At 37.4% G+C, this 22,195-nt stretch overlaps 1 protein-coding gene across 1 annotated transcript in view; it reads right to left on the minus strand.

Moving 5' to 3' along the window:
- Positions 1-595: 595 nt before the first annotated feature.
- magi1b (membrane associated guanylate kinase, WW and PDZ domain containing 1b) overlaps positions 596-22,195 on the minus strand; it is a 205,008-nt gene continuing 183,408 nt past the window's right edge. The window contains 9 exon segments of the mRNA XM_056467689.1: positions 596-2,416; positions 6,125-6,263; positions 8,191-8,334; positions 8,719-8,806; positions 10,240-10,333; positions 14,304-14,507; positions 18,040-18,052; positions 18,054-18,343; positions 21,919-22,111. Coding sequence (XP_056323664.1) covers positions 1,260-2,416; positions 6,125-6,263; positions 8,191-8,334; positions 8,719-8,806; positions 10,240-10,333; positions 14,304-14,507; positions 18,040-18,052; positions 18,054-18,343; positions 21,919-22,111 — 2,322 coding nt within the window. The 3' untranslated portion in view covers positions 596-1,259.

Genomic DNA, 22,195 nt, shown 5'->3' on the forward strand with positions numbered 1-22,195 from the left:
AAGCGACAGCGCTAACAACTGCGCCACCGTTTAAACAGCACTAAAAGTTTAAACACATTTTCAAAACCCTTTTCTAGGTCAGTAATGTTTATTTATTATCATTTGGTTAAGTTACTGTATGCTGCTCAAGTATGGACATAGGCTACTAATTCCATCTGATCCCTAAGCACCAGGTCGCTACTAGAGATGCAGAGAACAAAGTACACCTGATGCACTTCTCTTTTTATGCATTCACATCATTCTCTTTAAGCTAGAGAGGAAGGCTCAGTCTCGCATTCATCTGATAACCCGAGAGAAGGAGTTCTCACTGGATTTTTAAAAAGCTGTCGACTCTGTGGGTAGCGTATTGAATCTCTTTTCCTTCACCTTCTGAACTGCCAAGAAGATAAAGAAGTCTTTGTTCTCTCCTCCTCTTTATTTTCCAGACATGTTGGCAAAGTGTTAGAGAAGAACCCAATGCAGTTAAACACAGTCTCTGCCTCCCACACGCATCCATCTTGAATACATTTCACAGGCCAAGTTGTACTCGGCTCGACCGGCTAACTAGCCAGTTTCCTCGTTTTGAGCTGGAGAATTAAAAGAAAGACCGTCAAGATGTGTGTATATATACTGTTTTTATTTTTTGAACGTTATCATCATAGTTTTATTTCATTATCCCTTCATTCTTTTAAAATGATCACCTCTGAATGTACACATACTGCAAACTGTCAAAAATATACAAACAAATGCAGGCTTGTGCTATACTCTGGTCAAATGTCTAAAAAACAGTGGCACTGGGGAAGAGAAAGAAAATAAAGAAGAGAAAGGACATTGAAAGTGTAAAGACATGCACAGTATATGTCTGAGCACCACGTTGGCTGAGCTGCTCGGTGCATGAGAGGGCTCTCTGTAACTAAAGGTTTCCGAATCAGATAGTAGTCCAAAAGGCTGTCCTTTGTCAAACAAAATGATTGAAAAAGCAAAAAAATACACCAAGAATGGTACTGTTAGGCACATAATCGTTTCCTTTATACATAGTTGTCAAACTCTGTAGAACTGCTAGCAGATTTATAAAAAGGGTCATAAAAGAAAGCAATAATGACACTTCAATGGAAAGAGACAAAATCATTCTTCTGCTGTTGAGAGTTGTAAAGATGCTCAACCATGAAAAAACACCAGATTTCAAATCAATAATTTAGTATCCAGGGTCTGCGCAGTCCTTGGATGAAGGCTCGAGTGGATATTGGGCTCTGGGTGTGTGGTCCTTCTAGCCGAACTGATCAGATGCTGAGATCTTTGGGGCTTTCTCTGTAGGCATTCCTCCTTGGCTCAGGTACGTTGTTGTTGGCTCTGCTGTAATTGGATCGGAGCGGGCTATAATACCCACTCAGCTGAGACTCAACCTCCTCTTCTTCCTCATCACGGAACCCTCGAATGGGAGACAGGTCTCGACCTAGACTCCTTGTTCGGTATGAGCTTGCAACCGGAGACTCATCTCTGCGATACGCATCGTGTCTGTCCCCACCTCTCACTGGAGAGCGGCCCCTCAGTAATGAGTTGTAATTCCGGAAAGCTGAATCTGAGTCAGGTGTCCGAACACGGGGAAAGGTGCCATCACGAGAAGCCCCTCGGAGAAGGGTCGACTCTCGATAGGCACGCTCCATAGGGGAAAGGTCACGACGGTAGCTGGGTGGCTCTCTCATTACAGTGTCTTCCAGACTAAGCCGGTCTAAAAGTGGAATGCTCTCAGAGCGGGATGGAGGCTTCGGAGGAGGAGGCTCCTTTAGGGTCACATCCATCCCCCTGTCGAACTCTTTATCCGTGGGACGTCTTGAGGGAGACTGGTATCTGGAGCGTTGAGGGGAGCGATAGGGGGATCTGTTGCGATAAGGAGAGCTTCGGCGATAACCAGATCGGTGAGGTGAGCGATGAGGTGAGCTGTGTCTGCGAGGGGAAGAGTGGCGATGGTGCCGTCTGTCTGGTGAGCGTCCGTTTCTCTGGGTGTGTCTGCTGTCTAAGGTGTCCCCGGCACTTCGAGCTCTGCGCCTCTCTGGGGAGCGGTGCCTCTGGTGGTGATGGCGGCTGTTGCTGTGGTGGTGGTGGTGGTGATGATGTGAGTCATCCGTACTAGATCTCTTCTTGTCCCCCTTCTTCCTGTGAGACTTTGAAGTTCCACTGTCCTTACCGTGCCCTTTGCTCCTGCTCTTCTTTTCAGGGGAGCGGTGTCTGTGGTTGTTGTGGCGGTGGTTTGACCGGTGACCATGCTCCCGTTGGCCTGACTCCCGTGTCCTTTTGTTGTCATTTCGGGATGATTTGTGAAGGTCTGGTGGATAGCTGGACTCCGATGGTGGGTGGGGCCGACTTTCGGGAGGAGCTGAGTTCACTTCCGAAACAGTTTGTGCACCGGCGCCGAGGCCGTTGCCGTCGTTGATGCCGTCTGTAAAATATGAGTAATTATAGGTTATCACATACTGCCTGAACACGTATCATCCAATGGATTGTGAATGTTTCTGTCAGTATTATTTTCCATGAAGAGTTGTTGTTGGTTAGGTCATTACCATGACTAGGCTGCAGTCCCCATTAAGTATGTTAACATGCACAATAAAAGTTGGACTTGAATCCACTACACCGGGAGTGTCCAAACTCAGTCCTGGAGGGCCGGTGTCCTGCTGAGTTTAGCTCCAACTTGCTTCAACACACGTGCCTGGAAGTTCCTAGTATATCTAGTAAGAGCTTGAATAGCTGGTTCAGCTGTGTCTGATTAGGGTTGGAGCTAAACTCTCCAGAACAACGGCCCTCCAGGACTGAGATTGGACACCCCTACACTTCACAACTCAGATTAATGCACTTGTTTGCAGTTTGAAACACAAAGTACACTTTGTCCATGTGGCATCCACATGTACAATTTGTCCAATTGTCATCATCAGGAGGGTCCTACAATGTCATCAATGTCCACACACAGACCCTTCCTATGTGGCCCAACTTTTAGGTACATCAGTGCACATTTAAGGTGACTGTGTTAAAGGTGACCATCTACTGAACTTTTCCATTTGACCTTATACGAGGTTGAGCCTAGTTTTAAAGTTGCATGGCTATGGCTGTTTGTTAGATGTCAATTATATAATATAGAGTAAAAATATCCATTACTCTGGTATTTTCTTGTGGTTACGACCATAAATACGTACACACATTGTAAACGAACAGTGCTAATAGTTTTGTGTGTATACAACAAATGGTAATGTAAAATGGTTTAGTAGTGGAGTCCTGTTTCTTAAGGGAGTATTTTCACCACTACCTTATGCAACTCTTTTCAAGGGGCAAGGGGTAGGATTAGGTACTGTAGAGGTAAGCAAAGGGGTATCAAATACAATTGAGCTTGAGGGACTATAATCACTCACTGGAGTCAAAATCAATCTGCAGATCTGGTTTAGCAGGATTTTACAGATTTCAAAGAAAACTGTGTAGTGCATGACGGCCACAGAAGATTTCTTTCTGCAGATTATGATTCCATTCAGTCATAACATGTTTGATATTTTGAGCCGATTTTAGAACACATTGCTTTCATCTGTTATCCATCTCCCAGCAACAAGAACAGTGCTTCTACATAAGTTTGCCAGGTTTTGAACAATGTAAAAGTCTGGTGGTGTGACAAACTGGCATTTAGTTTATGATCTTTTTTTTTTTGTAACTGCTTTCAAGTTTGGCAAGTGTATGATGTCTAGTGTTGTCGTGTAGTGGAATCCAGCCTTATCATACCTAGCTAATGCAACTGTAGCCTGCATTTTTCAGCATGTACATGAGTATTGCTCAGCATATACATGTTAATGCTTCTGAAGACAGTGGTCACACCTGAAATTTGAATTATGCATTGCCATGTGTATTTGGACAGACACGAATGGAGTTTGACAACACACAAAAAACCCTGTAACTGTGCATGTTAACAATACTTAGTGATTCTGCAATAATTGAGAATAGTTTTGGTGCAAATGCAAATGATGATGAAACTCATCTGATACAAATTCATGCATTTGATGCTTTTAAAATGCTGTTAAAATTAATTTCTAAATACGAACATAATGGACTGGTTTGTGATAGGCATGTCTGTATGATTAGAAAAATGGATGTAACAAACCTGAATCAAAACTTGCAGGCAAACCTTTCTGTTTCCAAACGATTCTTTCCTGAAGAATTAAGACCCTACGTGTAGAAGCACTTGTGAGTGTGTGAGTGTGTGTGTGTATGTGTGTGTGTGTGTGTGTGTGTGTGTGTGTGTGTGTCAGAAAGCTAACATGCCAAATATTGACAAAAATCCAAAGACTCAATGAAATTTTACCTGTACCAAATTAATGGCTTTGGTTGGTGGCAAACGTCGACAAAAGAAAAAGGAACGCATGACAAGAAAATAAACAACACCCACTAATAATAATAATAATAATAATAATAATAATAATAAAATAAAAAAGCATTCACTGATGAGGTTTTCGTTTCATCCGTGGGGATGTCGGCAAACTTTAAATGCAAGAATGAACCCACTCATTCAGGTCACAATGTCAGGAATGGCCACAGCACTGGCAATGCATTCTGTGTAAATGAACTTGCAAGGGGACAGTACAGTGGAAGCCACAGCACAGAAAACTGCCAGAGATGTGATGAGACGGAACACGGGATCTACAAACCGTGGTCTGATTTTGGTAGAAAGCAGGCTCTCCTGTCTTTTCAGATCTCATACAAGCAGCAGCTTGGGGAGCAACCATCGCTAGGGGTGGAAGGAAGAGCCCAGATCAACAGAAAAGTAAAGATAAAAAAAAAGAAGAGAGAGAAGCAGAGTATTTAGATCCCTGAAACAACAGTCGTGAGAGAATTATGCTCTTTTGCAATGGAAACAGTGTTTATTTTATCAATTAGTCAAAGATAGAGATTGTCCATAAAACGCCCCCACCCTTGAGTGAAAAATCAACAGTAACAGAGAGAGCCGCAACCACACGCGCACACACACACATACACCACACATACATCCTCACTCAGCAGCGAATCAACCCAAAGACAGTGGGATGTGGATGCTGTAACAAGCTTCTGTGCACAAACACACACACCATATGAAGCATTTTACATTGCAAACAAAGAGGTGAGACATGGAAGAGAACGAAAAAATGAGAGAAAAAAAAAACAAGTACAAAATGGTATAAAAATATACAACCTCACAGAGATATTATGTTGGTGCAGGAAAGGACACATTATATCACATTCTGAACTCGACAAAATACATGAATGAGCATCTTTAAAATAAAAACAAAAGAACGAAACGCATAAAAAATGAACTGTGGCAAATTAGTACATGAATCGTTCCATAAATATTATGGAAACTGACAAAAAATAAAACAAAAACACACTTAGATATTCACTGACACCATGCGGCACTGACATTATGCTCAATAAGTGAGTTGCTTTCTGGCTGTAAATGAAATGATGTAACGTTCTATAACAATCTGTTAGATATCCCGATGCAAAAATAATTGATGATGGAAATGTGGAGTTTAAGGAGCATCTGTAAAGTTTGCAAAAAAAGCAGTTGACATTTACAACGTGCAAATAAAAAGAGAAAGATCTGTGACTGAATACAGTATCGTGAGTTTTCCGAAACGGCTAATGATACCAGAATGCATTTGTAGTCGTCATTGAGTCTCCTTAAAAGACTCTTCTCAGTAGCTTACATTCACCTTCAATAAATATCATAAATATGTTACAACTCACCGATGCGGTCATGCCACCTCACCAAAGGGGGCATGACAGAGTTTATCATATCTTTTATTTAATTTTTTTTCCTCTGAAAAAACAATAAACGTATATCCAGTTTTAGAAACGTTAATATTTCTGCTTTTTTTTTTCCTCAAATCTCGTGAAAGTATTATGAAAAGCAAGTGCCACAACCACCACCCAAAAGCCACATATCCCATAGTCCCCTAGGCAGTGCACAGAGGCAAGGCGGGGGGGAACAACAGCAGCGAGTGGAAGCCCCGTCACCCAGGAAGAGGTCAAAGAAGAGGGCCAGTGCTCGGAAAAGAAGAGGTGGTGGTGGTGGTGGTGCCGAAAACTCCTCAAGGGGTGAAGACAGGGGAGAAGGGGATGTTCTCGTAGATTGACCCACCATATTCTGGCACCGAGCCGTCCCCCCTCCTTAGGACCAGGTGGACTTTTCGGCCACCGTTTTTGATCAGTTCAATGGCGCGGGCGTGCTTCATGCCCTTGGTGCTCTCTCCATTGATCTCCAGGATCTCATCTCCAACCTACAGGGATGCGGAGAGAATACAAATAAGGCGATGGATCCTATATTTAGCGGCGACATCCAGTAAACAGCGTCATGCAATGAGAAAGCTGTGGATGAAGAGGAAGGTAGAGTTTCCTTTGTTCTATTTTTCCTCCCTGCCTCTGGATATCTGTCAGAGCTTTGCTGCTGAGGGAATACCGTTTCCACTTGGGCTGACAACTCGCTGCGCTTCATAGACTCGCTGTTTTGCTATCCTCTCATCCATCTTGCAGAGCTTAGCATTGTGGCTGTGCGTTTCTGTTGTTAGCATTAATGCTAAAGGGGATAATCTCACGATATCTCAATTACTTTAGAATATGTGAATTGAGAACAATCCTACACTGTAAAACCCAAAAAGTTAAGGTAACTCAAACCATTTGAGGAAACCAATTGCAACAAAAAAATTAAGTTCAAAAACTAATCCTAATGAGTACTGTGAACTTAATCCATTTGAGTAAATGAAGCAATTTGAGCAGAGTATAACCCAATAAATGAAGAGAACTCAAACCAACTGAGTACTGTAAAAACCAGTAAGTTAAGCCAACTCAAACCATTTGAGAAAACTGATTGCTACAAACCATTTAAGTTAAAAAAATGAATCTATTTGAGTATTGTGAACGTAATTCATTTAAGATGAAGTAATGAGGTATTTAATTAACTCATTACCTTCAACACTGAGTTCAAAACTCTTTTCAAATAAGTAGAATCAACTTTCAGTAAATTTTGAGTTAACTACACTCATTTCATTTGATAAAGTTGACTGTTGGGGGTTACAGTATAAGATGACTTGTTTTCTATCACACAACAGATGTTATTCAGAAGCTAACAGGATTTAACGGCGAACAAAAGAAATGCAAATAAAATGCTGTATAATCTGCATAGTACAAGCATGAATAGTCAGGACATACAGTAGTTAACTTTTTTTGACAAAGGCATTGTGTTCCGTTATAATATGATATAATGTGTATAAGACTTGCTTATTAATAAATACTTGTATATTACTTGCTTATTATTAATATATATTATATTATTGATCAAGACCTTTTAATAAATGTTCACAATCAATTCATTCATCTACTTTAAACAATACTAAAATAATTAAAAATAATATTCTAAATAAATATGTACAACAAAAATGTACATAAAATATTCATTAAAACTATAAAAATCCAAAATCAAGCAAAAAGTGCTCAGGGGTAGCTTAAATAATCTGTCGGTTCTCTTTGGGTAAAGGATACATCAGAATAAACAGCAAAAATCAGTCCAAGGTACTTGAAAAATGTGAAAATAAATATTAAAACGCCTTTATTGACATGGCTATTCCTTAAAACCCTGATTAAGGCAAATGCTTGCCGAACCGCATAGGCACAGTTTTGAGGAATAGCCATGTCAATAAATGGCTATTTAATATTTTTTTCCACATTTTTCGAGTGCCTTGGACTGATTTTTGCTGTTTATTCCTTAAAACTATATTTATTAATTATACTTAATTGCAAAATAGGTATTCTGTCCAATCACTTTAAAACTTAATAATAAGTTTTATAATATAATATAATATAATATAATATAATATAATATAATATAATATAATATAATATAATATAATATAATATAATATAATATAATATAATATTCATTCACAGCGGAATGAACTGCCAACTTATGCAGCATATGTTTTACACAGCAAATACCCTTCCAGCTGCAACCCAGTACTACATAACATAACATAACATAATAATAAATAATATAATATAAATTACTTGCTTAAATTATATTTCATCCAATAACCTCAGCAAATTCATTACTTGGAACAATGAAATAAATAATGCAATATTTACATGCTGATTCTAATCATCAGTGTATGAAAAAATCCTATCACACATATTCACATTCACAGCTCCACATACCCTCATCTTCCCATTCCTGACAGCCGCTCCATCCTCAGCGAGTCTCAGCACATACAGGTCCATGTTGTATTCTCGACCCCCTCTAAGGCTGAAACCAAAGCCTTTATTGTCCCTCTCCAGATCCACAGAGTAAAACTCAGCATCCTAAAACACAAACACACACACAGACGCCAAGGTCAGTGATGAATCTATAATAGAATACTTTTCATCCAGGCTCCCGTTTCGCCACAGGAAACCAAAGCCACAACAGAAAAAAAAGTCACAGTATTTGATAGTAGCAGAGTCAGAGGAACAGCTTTAATAATTGATCTGACTCTGATGGTATTTTGAGTGGATGGAGGACATGGAGAGACACAACAAGCACATTCAAAGTCCAAAATGCCACCTCAGAATCAGTCATAGATGATTGAAGGAGCCTCTGGTGTAAAATGAGTCAATGTTTGGTTCAAACGCTCTGTTTGTTTTTTGGACTGTTGATCAAACTGCCGTCATGTCCTTTCTCAGAGGGCACAGCATCTGAAGATCTACCTGATTTGAAGATTGTGTTGGAGCTGGAGGAGGTGGCGCTTGCGGGGCTTTGAACTCAAAAGACTCCTGTTTTGGTTTGGTGTTGTTTCTGTGGGAGAAAAAAGAAATGACAAAGCTTTAGTAAAAATTTTGGAGAGGGAAATATTAAAGCCATAAAAATTATTTGTACACTGTAAAGACACCTGTCATAATGTATCTGTGTAACATAACTGGAATTTGTTTATTAGCAAGGTTGCATTTATTTGATAAAAAGCACAGTAAAAACAAAATGTATAAAATATTAAAATATGGCATTTAAGAGATTTTAATTCATAAAAAAAATATATGTATGCATTCGACCTCACCTTTGTTTACTCTTTATGCAGCACTTAGGCTTGCCAAGTATTTGTTCCAAGGATCAATAGACATTAGCAAAGGGAAATGTTTTCACTTTTCCTTGTGATTCTACAGAACAACTATTTTGATCAACATCCTGTAACTGCATTTTCAAAATAGACTAACTATGCTGGAAGACTTTAACCCTGGCAACACCACAAAAAAAAATCTAATAGCTTTTTATACAACTTCTAGTATACACTCACTGGCCACTTTATTAGGTACACCTTACTAGTACCGGGTTGGAACCCTTTTGCCTTCAGAACTGCCTTAATCCTTCGTGGCATAGATTCACCAAGGTACTGGAAATATTCCTTGGAGATTTTGGTCCATACTGACATAGCAACACGCAGTTGCTGCAGATTTGTTGGCTGCACATCCATAATGTAAATCTCCTGTTCCACCACATCCCAATAGTACTCTATTGGATTGAGTTCTGGTGACTGTGGAGACAATTTAAGTACACTCATTTGTAACGAGTGGTTATTTGAGTTACTGTTGCCTTTCTATCAACTCGAACCAGTTTGGCCATTCTCCTCTGACCTCTGGCATCAACAAGATATTTGTGCCCACAGAACTGCCGCTCTCTAGATATTTTCTCTTTTTCAGTCCATTCTCTGTAAACCCTAGAGATGGTTGTACGTGAAAATCCAAGTAGATCAGCAGTTTATGAAATACTCAGACCAGCCCATCTGGAACCAACAACCATACCATGATCAAAGTCACTTAAAGCAATTTCTCGGATTGAACTGCAGCAGGTCGTCTTGATCATGTCTACATGTCTAAATGCATTAGGTTGCAGGCATGTGATTGGCTGATTAGAAATTTGCGTTAACAAGCAGTTGGACAGGTGTACCTAATAAAGTGGACGGTTAGTGTATATTTATGATTTTAATAGGTTTAATATTTGGTTCTCGAGTGAGATTAGATTTTTGTCATAAAAGTTCAAAACTCTTGTTATAACTATTCATAACACTCCATGGCTTTCCCAATGAGTATTTAATGAGTGCCATATAATGGGTTAAATGTCTGACTATTCATACATTTTTAATGTGATGGTCTTCTAAGATTTTCCTTCATAAATAAAATAAAACAAACTACATAACATCAGAATCATCGTTTAATGTTGCATGTATTATGTTTTACCTTGGCTCAGGTGCAGCTTGTTGTTGAGGTGTGTGTGTGGTGGTGATGGTTGCAATCTTCTCAGCATTGGTCAGCAGTGATGCATTGGAGGACTCTGCGGAACCAACATCACAAATGTTAAGGAAGATAGAGGCGCCTCCACATTATTACCCATAATGCTTCTGCAGAGTGTAAGTGTACCCTGCGGACCAAGTGTCAGAGGCCCATTTTCCATACAACAGAGCATTAGCACTACTCAGTGTGCAAGTGTGCTCCAGCTGGGCAGCAAGAACAGCAGCACATTCATCATTCTGGCTCTAGTCTTGGTCTCACAGATTACATTATAGCCTACCATGCAAAGCCCAACAGCCAATTTCCCGCTCCTGCCTGTACTCTCACATCATAATCTAGCCTCATATTAACAATAACAATAGCTTGGGGTGAAGGAACGGTTTACCCGGAGATTAATATTCTCTATCAATTATTTATCATGTCATTATGAACTGTTTTGAAAGAAAGTAAATAAAGATATTCTGAAGAATGATTATTCTGCATTGTGATTGAGTCAGGGTGCATGTGTGAAACATATTGGGAACTTTAAAATAAAAAAGCTGAACTATCTGTCTAGGAATACATTTAATAAAAGTTTAGGAAGAAATCATTGTATATTTATATTACTTTCTGATATTCAGAGTGTTTATTGATTTAGTTTCTGAAAGAAGTATTATGCTCACCAAGGCTCCATAAAAAAAAGTGGAGAATTTAAATGCATTTATAATTTTATTACACAATAAATCAGGAATCATAATGTTTTATTATTAATAATAATTATTAATAAAGGTTCTTATTATTTTATGCTACTTAATACTAGTTTTGTGGTAACAATGATATATATTGCATCACGACTGATTCCAAAAACGATTGAATAAATAATAAACCAAAAATTCTGAAGCAAAAACTTGGAAAATAAAATCTAAAACACCAAATCAGATTTTAGAATGATTTCAGAACACTGAAGAACAATTTTTTCAATCCAAAATATTATCAAATTATGATAAAATCATAAAAATGAAGACTTAACAAATCAGGCCAAAATGAGCAGTTGAAAAGTTAAATTCAGGTGTTTTGAAGAGTCTATCATACTGAAACATTCAAGAATAAGAATAACTAAATAACATGTTTATGACATCTTGCTTGCTTGTTTAGACTTTATTAATCCCAAAGGGAAATTCACGTCACAGCAGAGCTCTCCATACTATAACATGAATAAAATAAATTACATATATAAAAAGACAATAATATTAATAAAAGTACATTCATACTGCACATCTTAGTTTCAAACAATGAGTAGACACTAGTCCATATCTACAGTTGTAATGCTTTTAGTACTCAGCATAATTCTTCTAGTATGACTTTGGTTAAACAATCTGATCACTGCTGGTAAAAATTGTACTGCCACATGCTTTTAAGCTCTAAATAAATACCTTGCTTAAGGGTTAAATTGCAGAGCTTGTGCAAACATATCTGCATCGCTATGATCAGATGCTTTCTTAACTGTTGTTTTCTCACTGCTTTAATCTAAACTTCCCTTTTTTGCACTCTTCTGAGCTTGACAGCCTGTAATCAGTATACACTTTTCACTAATCATTCTTCAAAGCATCCCCCTTTAGTACATTATTATTATTTTAATCAATCTTGAATCCTCTGCATGAATCTAACTTAAGTCTGCCGTCACCAATGCAATGCAGGCTGCTGTTGCTTGCGCTCAAAGCCCCTTTAATTCTGCTCCACTGGGCAGTCGCTGTGGGAGAGAGAGGGACTTTGATGAGTGCAGAGCCCGTGAATCCCACCGTCTTAAAATAGCCTTTCCCCATCACTCTGGGAACACACTTGGCGCTCTCTCTCGTTCTCTTTTGATTTTATCTTGTTTTTTTTTCTTCCCTCCTTTCCTCCGCTCAGAAAGCACAAGAAATGCATAAATTATGAATCACGCATAAATTAAACAGAGATACCATAAGACTGCATTTTAGTGAGATCCAGAGAAGCAAAAGAAAAAAACTAGCATCTTCGCCCTCCTGTAAATACAGCCAGACGAACAGACAGACACGCACACCCACATTCTGTGAGTTTTGGAAAATTCCCATAGTATGCCAGTGCTCTGATTAAAGAGCATGAGGAACTCGGACAGACCCCAGTGCATTTGGCATCAGGCATTACAGCAGAGTCGAGACTTCACTGCAAACAGCTTTCTCATTATTGCATACTGCCATTCCTCTAAGGAGAACACTCAGGGTAGTGAACAGACACTCTGGCACATGAATGCCTGCATTCACCATGAGCAGCTAAAAACATCAGCCAACAGTTGTTTTTGAGGCAGGACTAGTGTCAATTCTGCCTTGTGGTATTGTCTGTAGGTGCTTGATCGAAGAAAATAAAACCCCTACTGCCACTAATTAGTATTAGACAGGTCAGAGGAAGAATTTAGGATACAAATTTTAGTCAGAATTTATTCAATCGAATTAGACAGACAGTGATCAAGATGCAATATCCTGTATGGATCATTGCAGCTCCAAAAAAACATGAAAGTGAAATGAATACTTGAACAGGCAGCTTAAAGTAGGGCTGGGCCAATAAATTTTATCGCAATTCGATATGATATCATTTATGACGATGATCAGCTCTAGACATTTTTACTCGATATTGATCTAAGAGCCAATCACACAGCAGATATATGCAACAACAGGAATCTGTAATCATGTTAATATTATGCTACGTCACCCAGTATTATATATATATAGTATATATTAGCGAGCTCGAATAACTTTCCCGCAAGCAGTATTTGAGGTTAACCTGTTGTTTATTTTAATGGTTACTGTATTTACTATTTTTAATTAAGTAAAACATTTATTTTAAAATATTTCTGTAATTGTTATCATATATCATAAGTATATTACAGAAAATTGGAATTTCCAAAAAATCTGAGTGATGTGTAAACTGGTTTTGTTAATAAACACTACTTTAAAATGTTATTTGTGTCTTTGTGATCTAATTCATTGTTGGGATACTCTTGGGATACTAGCTGGAAGCACTAAAAACTTATCTCAAAATATATATCATTATCGTTCAATATGTAAAAGAATTATCGAAATTGAATTTTTGCCATATCGCCTAGCTTAAAGCATACAATTCTCACAGATGGTTTAAGAAACAACTGTACATAATGAGTAAATGCAGATGTTTCTGAAGAAAAGAAAGCCTTGTTCAGCTGTCTGTCAATCAAAATCCATGTTTTGTGTATTTAATTGGAAAGACTGACTGTCCACTTGGCATATTGCCATTTATAAGATAAGATTTGTTTTCTCCTGTGACACAATTCCATTTTACAGAATATAGGCATTTGTTTGTTGCATCTATGCTGTTTCATTGATATGCGTACACTAAACCACAATAGTAAAAGAGTTTTCAATACAGATGTTATCTTACATTATGATAGGATGTTACAATTTTGGTAGATTATTAAGTGTTGGCCAGCAGCAGGACTGTAGATAGGGCATGTGTAGTGTTATTCTGTGCTGATGTATACTCATATGTGATTTGCACTTCAATAAAGGCATTACTTTATTCCCTTCAGCTAAAAAAAGTCATAAAATGTTAAATTACCTGAACATATGCCTAAATAATAAATAATTTTTCATTTTTAGATTTTTATACACACATGTATATTTAAAATGTTCTTAACAGTTGATTTAAAAACCAGTAAAATCTCTGGGGAATGATTTAACATGATCCTTCTGCATGGCTTTAACCTTGTTGGTGTGCCATCTGTCATTATTACAGCACAATATGAAGGCGTTTCTGCCTCTCAGCTTATAAAAGCGTGTTGCATATTCAGTGTGTTGATCCCCTCGCAGTTTCCTGTTCATTATTCTTCTTGTAATAACGCTGAATGTACCGTCTACATTATTACTGTGAGGCTCGCGAGAGCAGTATGCTGAATAGCCGTGCTATTACACATATTACACACACCCACATGCACCAATATGTTCTCACGTCAGCTAAGCAAAGAAAGATAGAGAGGAACTAACCGTCTCCTGGAATGATCCGCAGCGTCACTGTGTTTCCAGCCTCTTTGATCAGGTTGACGATATCCGAGTGGGACTTGTTGGTGATGGAGCAGCCGTTCACAGCCAGGATCCGGTCTCCGACTTTCAGTTTTCCACAGCGGTCAGCTGGGCTTCCCTCGATGATGCGACCTATTTTATGAGGCATTGCCACACATGCGTTTCCAGCTTTTGGTGATTGAGCATGTATGATTTTTAATAAGGCGTGTATGAGGTTTATTTTTTATTATTTTTGGTGGGGATGGAGAAAGAAAAGAGGGAAAGAGAGAAAAGGGAAAGAGAGATTGTGTAGGGGTTAATACACCAAGCGACCAAGCCAAAGTGCCAACATTTTCATAGAAGGCCCACAGATTGTGCCCTGCAAGCCAAATACACCTCTAAAGAAACAAAGGCATGTTACTGAATGGACAGCAAAGGTATGGGTATGGGGAGGGGGGGCAATAGCAAGAACGAATATAGTGAATCTGCTGAATTTGGCGATATTAAAGGCCTTTTGCATGCTAGATTACCCTGAGCTTCCTTTCTCTAGTGCTCTTCAGATCCTGTGAATAATCACCACTGCTTGTGAATTATTCATTATAAGAAAAAAGGTGTAAATTCTCCAAAATCCCTCAGAGCAGTGCATTGTGTTGGAACTCTGCCGGTGTGATGAATTATGAAAACTGATGGGATAATATTAGGGTTATGCAAGTTTGTGCTTTGTGGTTCACTTAGCACATCGCTATTAGCAGTTTTGCTCATTTTTGCTGAATTCAGCCATACATTCTGCATTCTGAAGTTAGCAAATGTAAAAATGTTTCATATTCAGACAATGCCTTTTAATTTATTTACGTTTTTTCAACAATCTCTTCATAAATTTAATCAATCTATTAATACATTTCCATAATTTATGACATGTTGTTATGGACTACAATGGTATGAGAGCTATCACTGGGACAGTACATTTTTAAAAAGGTACATTTTTGTACAATTTAGGTAACAATAAGTACACTTAAGGTACTAATGCAGATGCATTAATAACTAAAGTGCAGATCATTCGATACAAACGCGTAACTTCTGAAAAGGTATCACACTCATACCAGCTCTCGAACCTTAATTTCAAAAAAGAGTAAATGAATATGTAAGATTTCCGAATGCCGATAGACTCAATATTCTCCATTTATGTTATTGTTTAGATCTAAGTTTGATGCATGGTCTTATATATATATATATATATATATATATATATATATATATATATATATATATATATATATATATATATATACTTTATATCCAGATAATCACTTACAATTTTTTTATATATGTATGTATATATGTATGTATATATATATATATATATATATATATATATATATATATATATATATATATATATATATATATATATATATATATATATATATATATATATATATATATATATATATATATATATATATATATATATATATATATATATATATATATATATATATATATATATACATACTTTATATCCAGATAGTCACTTACAATTTCTGACTTAAAAAAAAGTTAGATATGACAACAATTAATTTTTAGATTTTCTAAAAAACAAGGTATAACTTATTTAATATTTTTATTTAACCTTCCTGTCATGTTTGGGTCAAATGTGACGGATTTACAACTTAAAAGACTCATAAATATTGTTTCGTATCTGATTGCCTCAAGGCCTTATGATATCCTCGACACTATGCACTAGAACATATAAAAGTGATGATCACCTCTTTCATTGAATTTTGAGTGTTTTTAATCAACCTTGTTACACTTGTGGTGTTCCCGGTCAAAAGTGATCACCGTAGGAAATGAATGGGTAACCAGACTACATTCATCCATCAGACAGAAAACATGCCCATACGCACCACCCTCACTCACTCACTCATTTCTGACTGAAAAATCTCTTTTGCAGGTACACATCTCTTTCCCGTGCTTATTTGCCAATCCTCCAACCTTATGTCACAAGGAAACGTAAACTATTTTATGTTTTGTCAGTTTAGTGGCTAACTTGAACAAGTTAATTTTAAAAAGTAGGCGTGGCACCAAACCCCACCCCTAAACCCGACCTTCATTGGAGTATAAGCAAATCATGTTAAATAATGTTAAACACTACTTTGCTTACAGCTAAAGAATGTTGAACAAAAATTTAGTGGTGATAAATGTTTAATTTAAAAGCAGTTAAAACACACCAGTCTATTTTGACTATTTCTTTAACACTAAAGAAAGAGGCAGGATGTGAACACGACAGGAGGGTTGTAAGCAACTAGTACATATTAAGTTAAAACAATGATAAATACGTCTAATAAAACACAAAAACATTCTGTGTGAATGACCCCCAAAGTATGCAAGTCAGCAGTTTTTTCAGAACTCTTTTTAAAACAGATTTTCTATTTATATCAACCCATTTTTAGCGGTTTTCATTTACAAAAGATATACTTTTTGATCAAACTAAATGCTGTAATGGCAATGGGGGCTTGTCGCACTGCCTGAAGATGATTTGTTTTATGATTTAATGTAATGATGGCAACTCATTTAATGTTCTGAGGTCCTTGTTCTGTGACTCTGGCGCAGGAACTCATGCGTTTCATCACTGAATTAAACGTGTGCCAAGCACTGCTCCCTTGTTCTTCTCTTCAGTCACTACACTCTGAACAAAACTCCCACGTGGAGTAATCATCGAGCCCGCTGGATCCAGTACACACTTACGTGAAGCCTGCCAACGGCACTATTGTGCATGTAAAGAGTGAGAGCACTCTGATGAACACGCCGAAAAAGATTCTGAGTCTGTAAACATGGGATGTCACACTTGATTTGCTTTGCAACTAACTTGATCTCTCTATCAGTTTCATTTGTTATAAAATAATGATAACAAGTGCTGCTGGCAACTAAATGAAATGGCGAGATGTGGAGAACTACAATCCTGTTTCACTACTTTGACAGCCAACTTGTGTAATGGAGACTTGTCTAACTTTGGGAAGTAGAGCAGAAAAAGAGCCCCACGCAAAAAGGGTGGATATCAACCCCTGCTTCAGTGCAAACGATCTGCCTTTTGCAATGGGGAAAAAAAATGCTGGACATGCAGATTGGCGTAAGGAGAATATAAAGAACCCACTCCCACCAAAATGTGACAACCACAACCAATTGAAAACCACAATCAAATTGCCACAAAGGGGAAAAAAAGCTCACCACAAAACACAGTTTCTCAGTTCACTTGTTTTGGAATATATAAGAAGTGAATATGCAAATATGGGATTTCTTTGCTTGTCAATTTATGCTTGTGGCAGACAATAAAAAGTGTTTTGAAGCTATAAATTGACATTTAAAGTGCTTTCTGGGTATTATGGCATTGATTGGACCATTTACCGCCAGCTAAGCAACAGAAAAGCTTGTTTTTTTATTAAAATGATTGACAAAATCTAGAGAATTAAATTAAAATAAGGATTTAAGAAATTATGTAGGATAATTTAGTCTGAAAATCTGAATTGTGCTATCTGATATTGTAAAGAACAGGTCCCTTTAATGTGTTGCTATATTTCTTTCAATATATTACTTACATTTAACTTGATCTTTTAAATGTAATATTAAGACATACCAAAACAACTCAAATTAAAAGTAAGGACTTAAATAATTGCATTAATTACTTATATAATTAGGAAAAAGTCCAATATCTAAAAAATCTTACCGAAAGTAGTTCCCCGCCTCAGGCCTCGACACCGACGACACAATGACAAATCCAAATCCCTCGTTCTCTCCGCGCTGGATCTCTACATCGTAGGGCAGGATTGCATTGGGAATGACTGTGTTGTTGCTGCCCCCGCCACCTCCGCTGCCGATACCGCTGGTGGAACCTGACCCAGAGCTGACCGTGTTGAGGGAGTTCTGGCTGCCCTGCGGCGTGCGCTTCTCCTCGGTCAGAGACGGGGCCTGTGTGCTGCTGTGGTGAGATGAGGCTGGAGAAGGAGGCATCTCACCGTCCACCTTTGCCACTGAAGAAAAAAGAAGAAGAGGGTTGAAGGAAGGTCACGCTGAGAGATTTATGCTTTGCAAGTCAATGAGAAACCTCTTCTGGAGCTCTTCATCAACAAGCTGGACAGGCAACGGCCTGGACTCAATCACGTGTATAATCAATAAACCAAACATGCCTCTGAACTGCTCAAGACTACATGTATGTAATCATCAAACTAGGATTAGGAAAAATGTGTGTTGTTTTTGTAAACATGTCAAATTGCTTCTTAAACATCGAGGAGCAGATTTAAAATGAAATCTCCAGTGAACGCCACTAAAGAGCTTAGAATTTCTTGGAAACAGATAAATGTGAATTTAGCAATGGTCTATTACATTTAGAGCGGTGGTGGAAAAGAAATAGTTTGAGAGATCAATTCTTTATTCTCTCTTAACTGAAATCTGAGCTTAGTTTTTAACAGCAGATGGCGCTGTATGCTTTACACACAGCAGTACTCCGCTGCATCCAATTCCTTACTAATACCACTGGAACCTAAATAATCATTGTTTAAAAAAAGAGTGTTTATATTAATCTGAGGACAAAAAAAGTTAATTTACATGACTACATTTTAAATGCAAAAGTGCTCTTCCTTTTGAGCGTAATCTGCGGTAACACTTTATTCTGATGGCCCAATTGAGTATTAGTAGACTGTCTGCTTAATATCTGCTGATACTGCTCCTCCAACAGACATTTAACTGACTATAAGAAACTTTGCAAGTACATGTCAACTTGTACTAACCCTAACTCCAACCTAACAGTCCACTTATAATCTAATGAGAATTAGTTGACATGCAATGTAACAAACGGGCCATCAAAATAAAGTGTGACCATCTGCTGTTAAAAGACTACGCTCAGAATCTCATCAAGAGAGAATAGAGAATTTTTAAATTCTTGATTAATTTCTTGAACGATTTTTCACCACAGCTCTAATTGAGAGCTTTTTTACTCAAGTCTGGTCAAATTGTTTTGTGGTGATAGCATAGTAAAGTGCACTGAATCATATGGAAGTGAGTCTTCATTCATTAATATTCTTCAGAAGAAAAGTCCAAGGTGTTTTATTGCCTCTATTGTTCATTTCAGTGAACAGCTGTGGCAAATGTTTAGTACTAGGGATGCTCCAATCAATCGGCCACAAATTGGTATCAGCCGAAAATCACATTTTATGACTCGATCGGTACTTTGACCAATCTCATGAACCGATCGCAAGTGTTTGTTTACGAGTTTACGAGCAGAGAAAGACACGCATGCTCTCCTGTATATTAGACACATCAGCAGCGCTAAAACGAATGAGGAGACACAGCAGGTAAAATATATACAGATTTATTTTGTAATTTGTAGACCTACTTCCTTTTTGTAAAGAAGAAATTGCTATACAGTATAGGTGTGCATGTTAACTTCTTATGCATCAAATATGCGCTCCATATTTTTTCTTGATTGAGACTTGTAAAATTGTTCTTCTGTCTTTTTTAATGTTTCCAAATTGCATTAATAGTTGTTTTTCTTGAGTAGCATACTTGAGAAACTGTGCTTTATGCATTATAAAGCTTAAAACATCAGAATCAGTACTCGGTATCAGCCGATCACCATCACGAGGAATCATTACTCGGTATCGGCTGCAAAAATCCTGATCGGAGCATCTCTATTTAATACAGTTTCATTTTAGAGATGATAAGAAATTGTGGGAGGTACGCAAGCTTCATATGTGCAACTAAACACATGTAGAACGAATGTGTAATGTTGTTTAAAAATGTAATCATAAGGGTTTCGCATGAAAATGTTTCAAAACCATTTTTCATGATTGTTTCACGTGATTTAAACATGTAATTGCAAATGTGTTTTTTTTCTGTAAGGGCAATGATCTTGGGTAGGTAATTACTAAAAAGCATAATTTCCCTGGATGTATAGGATATCTTGCCCTACTATCTTACATTGGTTAGATTATGACTTGAAATAAGGTAAGGGATCTTGGATGAGTAAAAAAAAACTGTAACTTATACTCTGAGACCTGACATATGGGAGCCAGAGCCCTGCACAGATTAATTAGCCGGAGTCAGCAGGCGTACCCTCATTATCATGTGCCATGAACTCTCATTTAAATAAAGTCTGTCTGATAGGAATGCCTAATCAGACTGCAAAATCCTGCATAATTTACTATTTCACTAGTCATGCTGGTCGTTACATAAAGGATGTAGAGAGCAACATAAAGAGCATTCACACTGAAGACATTTTTTTCATAGTTCTTGGAACTACTGATGGAAATCTGCTTTGTGTAGTATTTGCATTGCAGGAACTGGCAATGAACCCCCTTTGGGGAAAATAAATTAGTTCCTAAAGCACAATAAGAACTACCGGTGATGTAAGTTTATTTTGTTTTGGCCGGCACCATATTACAAGTGTTACAGCACATGTAGATAGTTATTGTAAGTTTAATTTGCTAGTCACCTTTGTCTACAGCATTTTGCCCTTTTATGAGTCTCAGTGATATGAAGAATTATACTGCAAGCTGTTGTAGACCATTTGCCTCTTAGCTCTCCTTTAGGCTCTTTCAAATGATAATTTTTATTTCTACATCCCATCTCTATTACCACAAAATCCATGACACACAGTGACAGCTTCATTCACTGCATAATGTTGAGTATAATTAAGTTCCTATAAGAGGGAAAGCGCTTTTATAAGCTGCAATTATCACAAAGTCTAGAATTTACACTGCATATTGATATGAATGCACATAACAGTAAAGTTTCACAAACACTATTCTTTTTTTAAACCATGATGCATTTTTAGGCAGCACAATTGTTTTAACACTGATAAAATACTGAAGAAGCGTTTATTCAGCAGCAAATCAGCATATTAAAACTAAAATGAAATCAGAAAGATAACGGTTTACACTGACGCAATGCTGGAAAAATAGCTTTGGCATGGAAATTGTATATAAATCAGTTATTTTAAATTGTAATAATAACTTTTGGTATTTATTATAATGTTTTATTAAACAGTTGATCAAATAAATGCAACATTTATGAGATTTCCTTCAAATCATATGTATTAAAAAAAATTGACGGTCAGACACCCCCCTCCCCCCACTGAACGTGATTTCGGCGTCTGTCAGCCCCCAGTTTTTATTTTTATTTTACTTTTCTTTTGGGTGGATCTCAGGATTTGTTGTATATAGTTCACTATCTAAATGTTAATAAAAATATTAAAAAAACATTTAAAAAAAGAATAATAATAATAATGCACATTAAAATTAAAAGCAAGAACGAAGTCATGACATGTGAAAGCATATTTTGTAAATGACTTGCATCAAGTCAATCGAAAAAAGAAAATACGAGAAATAAAATCTCAGCGTGGTTTAATGTGTTCATGACTGACTCTAGTTCATCTCTGCTGGTGACCTGTTTGTCACAATAATGCAAGAAAATAGCTCAAATAATCCTGCTGTCATTTGGACAAAACACATTTTTCAATAAAAATGTAAAATACAGGTTCATGACTGGTAATAAATATTTATAGCCTGTACATATTCTGTAAAATAATAATATTTGAGAGCCTGCTTACGTCCGTATCCAGTCTTGCGCCTCACGGTCAGGTTGACGTGACCCTGTTTTGCAGCTTGTTGCATGAGCTGAACGACGAGCTGATGAGATTTTCCAACAACGGCCGTTCCATCCACGCAAATTAGCTCATCTCCTGATCGCAGACGCCCATCTTCATCGGCAGCTCCATATTTCACAATGTGGCCAATATAAATCTATACAGACAAGAGATAGGGAAAGAAAGTTAGTAAGAGTTTTGAAACAACTAGCAAATCTCGGCCAAACTTCATCGCTTCAGC

Source organism: Danio aesculapii, chromosome 11, assembly GCF_903798145.1.
Source record: "Danio aesculapii chromosome 11, fDanAes4.1, whole genome shotgun sequence".
In the NCBI taxonomy this organism is placed as follows: domain Eukaryota; kingdom Metazoa; phylum Chordata; class Actinopteri; order Cypriniformes; family Danionidae; genus Danio; species Danio aesculapii.